This window comes from Suricata suricatta, chromosome 3, assembly GCF_006229205.1.
Source record: "Suricata suricatta isolate VVHF042 chromosome 3, meerkat_22Aug2017_6uvM2_HiC, whole genome shotgun sequence".
NCBI lineage: Eukaryota > Metazoa > Chordata > Mammalia > Carnivora > Herpestidae > Suricata > Suricata suricatta.
In genome coordinates, this window is record NC_043702.1 from 119,380,484 (window position 1) to 119,392,340 (window position 11,857).

The 11,857-nt window shown below is 39.1% G+C and overlaps 1 protein-coding gene across 3 annotated transcripts in view; it reads left to right on the forward strand.

Moving 5' to 3' along the window:
- BLZF1 (basic leucine zipper nuclear factor 1) overlaps positions 1–10,067 on the forward strand; it is a 30,977-nt gene extending 20,910 nt beyond the window's left edge. For all 3 annotated transcript variants that reach the window (XM_029934989.1, XM_029934987.1, XM_029934988.1), the window contains one exon: positions 8,725–10,067. In XM_029934989.1, the coding sequence (XP_029790849.1) occupies positions 8,725–8,910 (186 nt within the window). In that variant the 3' untranslated portion in view covers positions 8,911–10,067. The remainder of the gene's footprint in view (positions 1–8,724) is intronic.
- The last annotated feature ends 1,790 nt before the right edge of the window (positions 10,068–11,857 follow it).

Sequence of the window (11,857 nt, forward strand, 5' to 3'; positions counted from 1 at the left end):
CCTCTAAGATTCTGATGGTTTCCCATCTCACATTCAGGTCTTTCATCCACTTTAAATTTATTTTTGCATATGGTATAAAAAAACTGCTCCAGGTTCATTCTGCATGTCACTGTCCAGTTTTCCTAATGCCATTTGTGGAAAAGACTGTCTTTTTTCCATTGGATATTCTTTCCTACTTGCTTGAGGATTACTAGACCATATAGTCATGAGTCCATGTCTGGGTTTTCTCTTCTGTTCCATTAACTTCTATGTCTGTTTTTGTGCCAGGACCATGCTGTCTTGATGATTGCAGCTTTGTAGACAAGTTTAAACTCCAGAATCATGATGCTTTCAGCTTTGCTTTTCTTTTTTCAGGATTGCTTTGGCTATTCAGGGTCTTTTGTGTTTCCATACAAATTTTAGGATTGTTCTAGCTCTGTGAAAAATGCTAGTGGCATTTCGATAGGGATTGCATTAAATGTGTATATTGCTCTGGGCAGTATAGACTTTTTAACAATATTTTCTCTTCCAGTCCATAAGCATGGAATGTTTTTCCATTGCTTTGTGTCCTCTTCAATTTCCTTCATAAATTTTCTATAGTTTTCACAGTATAGATTCTTTACCTCTTTGGTTAGGTTTATTCCAGTATATCTTACAGTGTTTGGTGCCATTGTAATTGGGATCAATTCCTTGATTTCTTTTTCTTCTGCTTCATTATTGGTATGTAGAAATGCAGCTGATTTCTGCACATTTATCTTATATCTTGCAACTTTACTGAATTCATGTATTAGTCCTAGCAATTTTTTGGTGGAGTCTTTCAGGTTTTCTACATAGAGTATCATGTAATCTGCACATAGTGAAAGTTTTACTTCTTCCTTGCCAATTTGGATGCCTTTTATTTTTTTGTTGTTGTCTAAATACTGAGGCTAAGACTCCCAGTACTGTGTTAAAAAATGATGGTGAGAGTGGACATCTCTGTCTTGTTCCTGACTGTAGAGGAAGAGCTCTCAGTTTTTCCCCACTGAGGATGATATTAGCTGTGGGTCTTTTGAATATGGCCTTTTTGATGTTGAGGTATTTTCCATCAATCCCTACTTTGTTAAGAATGGATGCTATATTTTGTCAAATGGTGTTTATGAGTCTATGAGAGGATCCTATGGTTCTTATCCTTTATTAATTTGGGATATATGTTGATTGATTTGCAAATATTGAACCATCCCCGCAGCCCAGGGATAAATCCCTCTGATCATGGTGAATAATCTTTTTAGTGTATTGCTGGGTTGAGTTTGCTAATGTCTTGTTGAAATTTTTACATCCATGTTCATCAGGTATATTGGCTTATGATTCTCCTTTTTAGTGGAGTCTTTGTCTAGTTTTAGAATCAAGGTAATGCTAACCTCACAGAAGTTTGGAAGTTTACCTTCTCTTTCTGTTTTTTGGAACAGTGTGAGAAAAATAGGTATTAACTCTTCTTTAAATGTCTGGTAGAATTCCCCAGGAAGACATCTGGCCCTGGACTTTTGTTTGTTGGGAGACTTTTGATTAATGAATTAATTTCTTTGTTGCTGGTTATGGGTTTGTTCAAATTTTCTGTTTCTTCCTGTTTCAGTTTTGGTAACTTGTATGTTTCTGAGAATTTGTCCCTTTCTTCACATTGCCCAGTTTGTGGGCATATAATATTTCATAATATTGTCTTATGATTATTTGTATTTCTGTGGTGTAGGTTACAATCTCTCCTCTTTTTCTCTTTTCTTTTTGATAAGTCCAGCTAGGGGGTTATCAGTTTTATTAATTCTTTCAGAGAACCAGTTCTTAGGTTTGTTGATCTGATGTATCGAGGTTTTTTTTCCCTAGATTGTTTATTTCTGCTTTAATCTTTATTATCTCCCTTTTGCTGGCTTTAGGCTTTATTTGCTCTTCCTTTTCTAGCTTCTTTAAGTGTAAGATTAGGTTGTATATTTGAGACTTTTCTTGCTTCTTGAGGTAGCTTCCCTCTTTAAGACTCCCTTTGCCTCATCCCAAAGGGTTTGGAGTATTGTGTTTTCATTTTCATTGGCTTCCATGTACTTTTTTATTTCTTCTGTAATTTCCTGGTTAGCCCATTCATTCTTTGGAAGGATGTTCTTTAACCTCTATGTATTTGTGGTCTTTCTAAATTTTTTCTTGCAGTTGCTCTCAAGTTTCATAGTGCTGTAATATAAAAATATGCATGGAATGATCTCAATCTTTTTGTTCTTGTTTAGGACTAATTTGTGACCAGTATGTGATCTATTCTGAAGAATGGTACATGTGCACTTGAAAAGAATGTGTATTCTGCTGCTTTAGGATGAAACGTTCTGAATATATCTGTTAAGTCCATCTGGTCCAGTGTGTCGTCCAAAGCCATTATTTTCTTGTTGACTTTCTGTGTAGATGACTTGTCTCTTGCAGTAGGTGGGGTGTTAAAGTCTCTTACTGCTATTGCATTACTGTCAGTGAGGGTTTTTTTATATTTTTTTAATTGATCTATATATTTGGGTGCTATCAGGTTGGGGGCATAAATATTTAAAACTTGTTAGACCCTCTTGATGGTCTAGCTTGATGGATAGACCCCTTAATTATGACATAATGCCTTCTTCATCTCTTGTTACAGTCTTTGTTTTAAAATGTAGTTTGTTGGTGCACCTGGGTGCCTCAGTCAGTTAAGTGTCTGACTCTTGATTTCGGTTCAGGTCATGATCTTACAGTTTGTGAGATCAAGCCCCACATCAGGCTCTGCCCTGACAGTGCAGAGCCTGCTTGGGATTCTCTCTCTCCCTCCCTCTCTCTCTCTCAAAATAAACAGTTAAAATAAAATCTAGTCTGTCTAAGTATGGCTACTCAAACTTTGTTTTGACATCCATTAGCATGATAGATGGTTCTCCATCCCCTCACTTTCAATCTGCAGGTGCCTTTAGGTCTAAAATGAGTTTCTTGTAGGTAGTATTTAGATGGATCTTTTTTTTTATCCGTTCTAATACCCTGTTTTTTTATTAGAGCATTTAATCCATTTACATTCAGAGTCATTATTGAAAGGTATGAATTAAGTGCCATTGTGTTACCTGTAAAGCTGGTGTTTCTAGTGATGTTGTCTGTCCCCTTCTAGTCTTTGTTGCTTTTGATCTCCCCCCTCCCATTCAAAATGCCCCCTTTAATATATCCGTGGGGCTGGTTTAGTGGTCGTGAACTCCTTTAGTTTTTGTTTATCTGGTAAACTCTTTATCTGTCTATTCTGAATGACAGCCTTGCTGGATAAAGTATTCTTGGCTACCTATTTTTCCCATTCAGCACATTGAATATATCCTGCCATTACTTCTAGTCTGCCAACCTTCCATGGCCATATCTACTGAGAACCTGATCTGTCTTCCCTTGTAGGTTAAGGACTTTTTTCCCTTGCTGCTTTCAGGATTCTTTTCTTATATATTTTGTGATATGTCTAGGTGATGGCTGACTTTTGTTGAATTTAATGTGATTTCTCGGTGCTTCTTGAATTTCAATGTCTGTGTCCTTCTCCAAATTAGGTAAGTTTTCAGCTATAATTTGCACAAATAAATTTTCTCCCCCCTTTTCTCTCCCTCCATCTTCTGAGACTCCTATGATACAAATGTTACTACATTTTAGTAAGTCACTGAGCTCTCTAAGTCTGCCTTCATGAGCTAATACCTTTCTTTCCCTCTTCTCAGCTTCAGTATTTTCTATAATTTTATTATCTATATCTCTGATTTGTTCCTCTGCTTTCTTCACCATCGTTGTTATGGCAATCATTCAGGTTTCCATCTCAGTTATAGCACTTTTCATTTCAGCCTGACCAGATTTTATTTATTTTATCTGTGCAGTAAGGAAGTTTCTAGTGTCTTTTATGCTTTTTGCAAGCCCAGCCAATATCTTTATAATTGTTGTTTTAAATTCTGGTTCATGCATCTGACTTATATCTGTACTGATTCATTCCTTGGCCATTACTTCTAATTCCTATTTTCTTTTGGGGTGAAGTCCTCTGTCTTGTCATTTTGTCGAGGGAAAAAAGGCTACAACCTATGTGTGTTTTGTACTGCTTGTTAAAAGAAGCCAGATCCAAAAAATAAAAGTAAAATGTATGTACAAAAAAAAGAAAGAAAAAATATTTTAAAGATTAAAAGAAAGGAAATTAGAGCCTATTTCCCCTAGGGCTGAAGCTCTACAGCACTCTATGATCAGTAGACTTGGTGCATGCAAGGGGTTTGTGCTGGTCTTCCAGAGAAAGGGCCTATTCCCCTGATTTTTCAGGCCAACTTGCCTTCTAGAGGTGCACCTGCATCAGTGCAGGCAGGTGGGTCTTGGTGGAAGCCGCTCCGGTCTCTACTTGGCTGCGTTGTTTAGCTCCCTGAGGTGGATCAGTGCTGATGGGCAGGCAGACTGGTGTTACCCTGTTCTCTCATCCCCCAAGCGGAGAACTCACGCCTGCCACTCTTCAGAAATCCCTCACAGAAGAGCAAACAGTCCTTACTTTTGTGTCCCTGGATTCCGTCAGATTCTTACCTTCACCCTGTCTGTGTCTGAGCTGCTCTGTCTCAGGCACCCAGCTAGGTTTCTAAACTCAAAATTTTAGGGACTCACACAGCATGGCCCTGTGCTGAACTTTTGGGGAAGGGTCATGCATAGCTTTTGCCATCTCCCGGCCTGTGCCAGGAAAGCAGTTGCACAACCACAGACTGGTTCAGAGGCTCACTGCCCTCAGCCAATGTCCCCAGTCCTGTGCCTGCGAACAGTGAAGCACGCTGGCACCACCTGTTCTTCTGTCCCCAGGAGGCCTTGCCACCACTCCCAAAAACAAGGGAACCATTTCTCCTCATGCCACCCAAGGGATCCTCAGACCATGCTGTCCACTCTTGGGTCTCTACTCTCTTGCTCTATAGGATCACCACTAAGCTAAGCAGCCGTGGCCGACTTGTAAAACAGCAGATTTTGTACTCCGCTGCTTATAATACCTTGTGTCTTCATAAGCAGGACTCCCTCCCCTCCCCAGCACCCACGGTTCTTATCTCCCCCATGTCAGCTCTCTGTAGCTCCTACCTTCCAGGATTCTACTTGCAGACTTGCCATTTTGTTCTCTCAGTCCTCACTTTGATTTCTTGGGTGTTCAGAAAAATTTGATATTTATGTAGCTGTGTTCCAGGGACGAGGCAAGCTTAGGGTCCCCCTACTCCTCTGCCATCTTAACTTCTCCTCACTTTATTTCCATATTTTACGTGTCAGCACTCCTTCCTTGACAGTCTCTTGATTCTGTGACCTCACTCTTTCTTGACCTCATACTCCCTCTCAGAAGGCCTCTTAATCACCTTTTTTCCTCCTTTAAATGTTGAGTTCCGTAAGAATCTGTTCCCTATGCTTTTCAGACACCCTTAGTTTCTGAAACACCATACCCCTCCCAACTCCTCGCTACTCTGTGGCCATTCTTTTTCAGTATTTTGCAGGGATGTGAGGCATCCTCCTCCTGCGCCCACTCTTGAGCCTTTCCTCTCATACTTTCTGTATTCTGTATTCACATAGCTTCATGCATGGGACCTCAATGGAGATATTTTTTTCTGGGTTCAAGAGACCTAGCCAGCTTGGCATCTCCATATGTGCTGGAACTAGAACAACGTCCTTTCTCCTTGCTTTTGCATTTGTATTTCCCCCTCCCCCCAAAAAAGAAAAAGAATCCACCTTTCCCTGTACTCCCTCTTAGTGAACTATACCACTAAATAGATGTTTTTAAGTATTTCATAAAATAACACATATAAAGCTCATAAAAGATTACAAAATGTAGTAATTTCTCAACAAATGGTAGATACCACTTTTATTACTTTCTTCATCCCCCTAATCCTGTTGGTATTACAAATCCAGCAGTTCCTTCCATTTTATCCCCTCTTCCAAGTTCAAATACCTATCCTCCAGCCTCAGTTATTGCAGTAGCCTTTTTACCAATACCCCTTGCTTTTTACCTGCCTCCAGGCCATCCTCTACTGCAATTAGAGTCTCTCTCTGCAGAGAGTTATTTTTAAAATGCAAACAAAAAAACAAAAAACAAAAAAAAGGAAAAAGTCAATCCACTTGTGTTGATCCTCCTGTTCAGACAACTCCCAGTCTCCCTCATTACTGAGTCTCAATTATTCCCTATTATATAGAAGGCTTTTTGAAATCTTTATTTCATCTCTTCTTCTCAAGGATTAGTAGCCAGGTGTACCCACACGCTGCTCTTCAAATCCTAGCAGCCTTGACCACTTTTCATTGCACAGACATGCCGTTGTACTGCAAGCCTCTGTACGTGTTTTCTTTCTGCCCAGACTGTCCTCACAGCCCCTCTCCACCTTTAAGAATCAGCCCCCGCTGAATCTCACTGGCAAACTTGGATGGACCTTCCCCCAGGCTTCCACTGGGTTTTGTGCATTTATCTATGATAGCTCTTGACCATGACCAATTGCAGTTGTTTGCTGCACGCCCTCTCTCCCTAACTCTAAGTTCTGTAAGGGTGAGGACTCAAGATCTGGCACAGCAATCCTGTATCATCGTGCTCAGCTGTTTATGGATTGCATCCATACCCAAAACTAAATTCATCAGCCGTTTTTTTTGTTTGTTTGTTTGTTTGTTTGTTTGGTTTTTTTTGAGAGAGAGACAGAGACAGTGTGAGTGGGGAAGGTGCAGAGAGAGGGAGAGGGAGAATTCCAAGCAGGCCCCATGCTTGCCTGCACAGAGCCCGATGCGGAGCTCAAATTCATGACCTGAGCTGAAATCAAGAGTCAGATGCTTGATTGACTGAGCCACCCAGTTGCCCCTAAATTCATCATCTTGATCTTTCTATTCTTACTGGGAAAGTGTGTCACTGCCCATTCAGTTGCTGCCAGTAGCATGTGGTAGAACTAATCACCCCTCCTTCCTTGAAACGCTCACTTCCCTTGGCTTATGTAACTGCACACCCTCCTGGCTTTTCTCTTTTCTCTGACCATTCTGTTTTACTATATGATTTTAGGTATCCAGAGGGCTTGGTCTAGATCCCCGTTTTCTCATATTTTATCTACCACATTCTCTTGTTAACATACCTGACAGTCCTCCTTTCTTAGTGTCTCTTGAACCTTTCAGCGCCATTGCTTCAAGGTCATCATTTCTTGGTTAGCTTACTGCAGCAAACGCCTTTCTTTGTTCTTCCCATGTCTACTTTTAATGCTCACCCTTTCTCCTCTCTTTCAGCTGTGTATATAACATGTTTGTCTGAAAGGTATCCTGCTTAAAATCCTTCCACGTCACCCTCAGGCTAAAATCCAGAAACCTATCCGTATTGGTATCACAGTCTCCTTCTACTGAACTGCTTTGTTATGTTGTTTCTCTCTCTACACACAGAAATTAATAACAGTATTTCAATGCTTTTCTTATTTATTTTCCCTTCCAAATGTATAAGCAACTTTTAGGTAAGTCCTTCATCTTTACTTGTCCTATAGCACCTAACCAAATTTTACAAAAATAGGATCTCAAAAACTCAGTGGAAAAACCATCAATCTTGTTGAAAAATAAAGGTCCTAAAATAGAATGGTGGCTCTTAAATGGTGCCAGGACCGTCTTAAATTATCTCTAGTCCTTTGGGGTTGTTGGTAACTTAGAAGGAAAAAACCTGCTGGACAACATGGGAGAGAGAAAGGCACATCCAACCATATCTGGAAGTTCTAAGGAGCCAGGCTTCTACAAGAAAGCAAGAGAGTTCTTCTGCGTCCCCTCCCCCCCGCTCTGTTTTTCACAGTTCCTTCCCAGCTGCAGTGCCTGTCTCGTTCACACCATAACCCATCCTCCTCAGGTGAGGATGGCTGGGAGAATATAAGCATGACAAATGGGAGCTATGAACTAAACATGCTATCCTTGCCCGTAATTAGAGAATTTTATTCACCCTAATGGTTCCTCCTGCCATGGGTCTCGTAGAGGAAACAGAACAGGACATGTCCAAGCAGAAGAATTCAGAGAGCATAGTTCTGTGCCATCCAAGACACACACATGATTGTTAGCATAAAATATTGCATATGAACTAGAAATAGAGGCATGAAAAGCCATTGATTTTACAAGTAACTGATTAAAAACCTTGAAATAGGATTTCAATAGAGGAAAAAGAATCCTAATTCCAGGCAGTTGAGTGAAAAGATCATAGAAGGAAGGTGGTGGGTGCTTTTTGATTAAGGGTAAAAGTTGGTATCACTTGGGGCGCCTGGGTGGCTCAGTCGGTTAAGCCTCCGACTTCGGCTCAGGTCAGATCTCACATTCGTGGGTTCGAGCCCTGCGCCGGGCTCTGTGCTGACAGCTAGCTCAGAGCCTGGAGCCTGCTTCTGGTTCTGTGTCTCCTTCTCTCTCTGCCCCTCCCTCTCTCATGCTCTGTCTTCTCTGTATCAAAAATAAATAAAACATTGAAAAAAAAAGTTGGTATCACTTAAATTGATACAACCGTCATATTTTCTTCTGTGTTTTCATGCTTTTTCACCAATATCCATTAAAGAACATTAATTTCATATTTAAAAAGATAGGTAACTAGGTAATATAATTAGACATCATTAATCATTTAGAGCTTTTTGAAAAAGGGTAAGTTCTCTAACCAGATTCATCATTCAGATGCTATTTTTTCTGGTGTTACATATTAATGAAATGGGGTTTTATAAGTACTTATCTTATCAATAAAACCAAGAGCTTTTACAGTCCCTAATGCATTCATCTGACATTACTTCTTATTTTCCCTAGGTTCTACGCATTTTGGATCCAGTTACCTGTACAGAAAGCTCACCTGATAATCCTTTTTCTGAGTCTTCACCAACCACCTTACTTGCTACAAAGAAAAATATTGGACGATTTCACCCCTACACTAGATATGAAAATATAACTTTCAATTGCTGCAATCACTGCCAGGGAGAACTTATTGTCCTTTAACATTCAGGATGTTGGAGGCATGCCACAGGCGCTTGCTTCTCACCTGAGAGTCATTATCTGGGAGCTGGAGTTCTTACAATGGTAGAAATAATATCACTTTCTATTTAAGTAATCTATATCCCCAAAGATGTTTCATGTATGGATCACAGATTACCCTTTCTTACTAAGTATCTCAGGGTAAGAGAAGAATGAAACTGTGTAGCTGTATTTAAAGTAGATGATACTTTCCAGGCATTATATGATGCTTTTCCTAAAGGACTCTGAAAAAAAAAAGATTCCACCTTTATTTTAGGCCCTATCCTGCTCTGTATTTAGTGTGAGCAGATTTACTTTTGGTACTCTTGATGCAAGGTGGGTCATATGCAGCCACACCCATTTATTTACTGTTGTCTATGGTTATTTTCTGGGGGGTCCCCCCCACACACACACACTACAACAGTACAACTGAATAGATGCTTGGGCTTGTATGGCCTACAAAGCTTAAAATATTTCCTATCAGGTCCTTTACAGAAAGAGTTTTTTGGCCCCTACTCTCAAGGAGTAACAGCCAGGAGGTTGGGTGGAGTGAGTGTCTATTCCCTTTTTGGTGGTTTTCTGGGGGCTACAAAGGAGGCTTATGGAAATACTGTGGGTGAAGGGACTAGTATTTTAAAACTAAATGCTCTATGTTAGGAAAGTTAAAAGTATTTTACAAGCATATTAGCAAGTGGTTCAGCAAAACATACTATGTTGGTTTTGTGTGAGGCACGCCATAGTGTGAATTGACATATATAAAGAAAACAGACTCCATTCAGCTCATTCTGACAAATGCAACACAATAGGAATATCCAATTTGATATAAAATATGGTGGAGAAAGTAGGCTCTTTCTGGAACATTGTACAAAATGAAAAATGAAATCAATTTATATTCATCTATAATATGAGCATATAATTATTGTTTATGATGAACCATTGTAAAACACCCTTTTCATAGGTCTTTAAAAATATCCACAATGTTTATACCAGATTACACCATACTAGGTGCAGAACTATCAAAAGACAAATCTTCTGAAGACAAATCTGGTCAAATAACATATTTTAATGTCAACTTAATCTTTTTGTCAGACTCATCAGAATTATACTTTAAAATGGCAATAAATTTCTCTACATTCTTTTAATGTGCTTGTCAAGTCATCTAATTTATACTATTTATAGTTGATTCTTCAGCCTTTCCTTTAGGTCTACTTAGCATACAACTTGAAGAAAACATAGAGGAAAAGCTTCATGACATTGGATTTGGCAGTGATTTCTTGGATAGGACACCAGAAGCACAGACAAGAAAAGAAAAAATAAAGTGAACTTCATCAAAATTAAAAACTCTTTAATCATAGGACAATATTTACAAAATGAAAAGGTGATCTATAGAACCAAAGAAAATATTTGCAAATCATATGGCTAATAAGGGTGTAGTGTCCAGAATAAAGATCTACAACTCAGTAACCAAAAAACGAACCTGATTAAAAATTGAGCAAAGTACATGAAGAGATATTTCTCTGAAAAAAAGATATACAAAATGCCAATAAGCATATCACAAAGATTCTCAACATCACTAATCAATAAGGAAATGCAAATAGATATCACTTCATGCTCATTAAATAGCCACATATCAAAGAAGGAAAATAACAAGTGTTGACAAGGATGTGGAGAAATTGTAACCCTTGCAAGTCCATTGCATGTGAGAATGTAAAATGGTGCAACCACTGTTGAAGATAGTATGGTAGTTCCTCAAAAATGTAAACACGGGCACCTGGGTAGCTCGATCCGTTGAGCATCAGACTCTTGATTTCGGTCAGGCCGTGGGATGGAGCCTTGAGTCTTGGGATTCTCTCTCTCCCTCCGCCTGTCTCTCAGCTCATGTTCTCTTTCTAAAATTTTTAAAAAGTCAAACATAGAATTGCCATATGATCCATCAATTCACTTCTAGGGAGACACCCAAAGGAACTGAAAGCAAGGACCCAAAAAGATAATTGTATCCCAGTGTTACAGCAGCATCCTTCACGATAGCCAGAAGGAAGGTGGAAGTAATGTAGGTGTCCTTTGACGGATGCATTCATCCTTATCCATTTGCTTACCTATTGATAAGCAAAAGGTGGTATATACACGCAGTGGAATATTAGCCTTAAAAAGGACTGAAAATCTGATATATGCTACAGCATAAACTTTTAATACATTACACTAAGTGAAATAAAAAAACGAAGTGTAGGTACATGAAGTAAGCAAATTCATAGTGACAGATAGTAGAATAGTGGTTATGGGAAGTCAAGGGAAGGGAGAACAGGGAGTTTTTAACTGATACAGACTTGACATTGGGATGATGAAAAATTCTGAAGATGGAAAGTTGCAGTGGTTGTACAATATGAATATGCTTAATGCCCCTAAATTATGCAATTTAAAAATGGCCAAAATGGTAAGCTTTGTTATACTTCCTCTCCCTCTCCCTCTCTCTCTCTCTCTCTCTCTCTCTCTCTCTCTCTCTCTCTCTCACACACACACACACACACACACACACAATTGTGCATATACTCTTATTACCACAAACCAATAAGCACTTCTGCAATGGTTGGTTGAAGAATGTCAATAATTGTAACAATAATAAATATAACAGTTAACTGAGCTAAACAAAAAAAAAAGAAATGGAAAAAGGAAAATGATCTCAAATCACCAACCTAACATTACACATAAGGAACTAGAAAAAGAAGAGCAAATAAGCCTAAAGCTGGCAGAGGGAAGGAAATCAAAACTAGAGCAGAGATAACGGAGAACATAAAAATAGCATCAAGGAAATAGAAAATTGGTTCTTTGAAAAGATCCCCAAAATTGACAATCCTACAGCCAGACTAAGAAAAACAGAAGATGCAAATAACTAAAATCAGAAATGAAAGTGGGGAAATTATTGCCAACCTCAGAA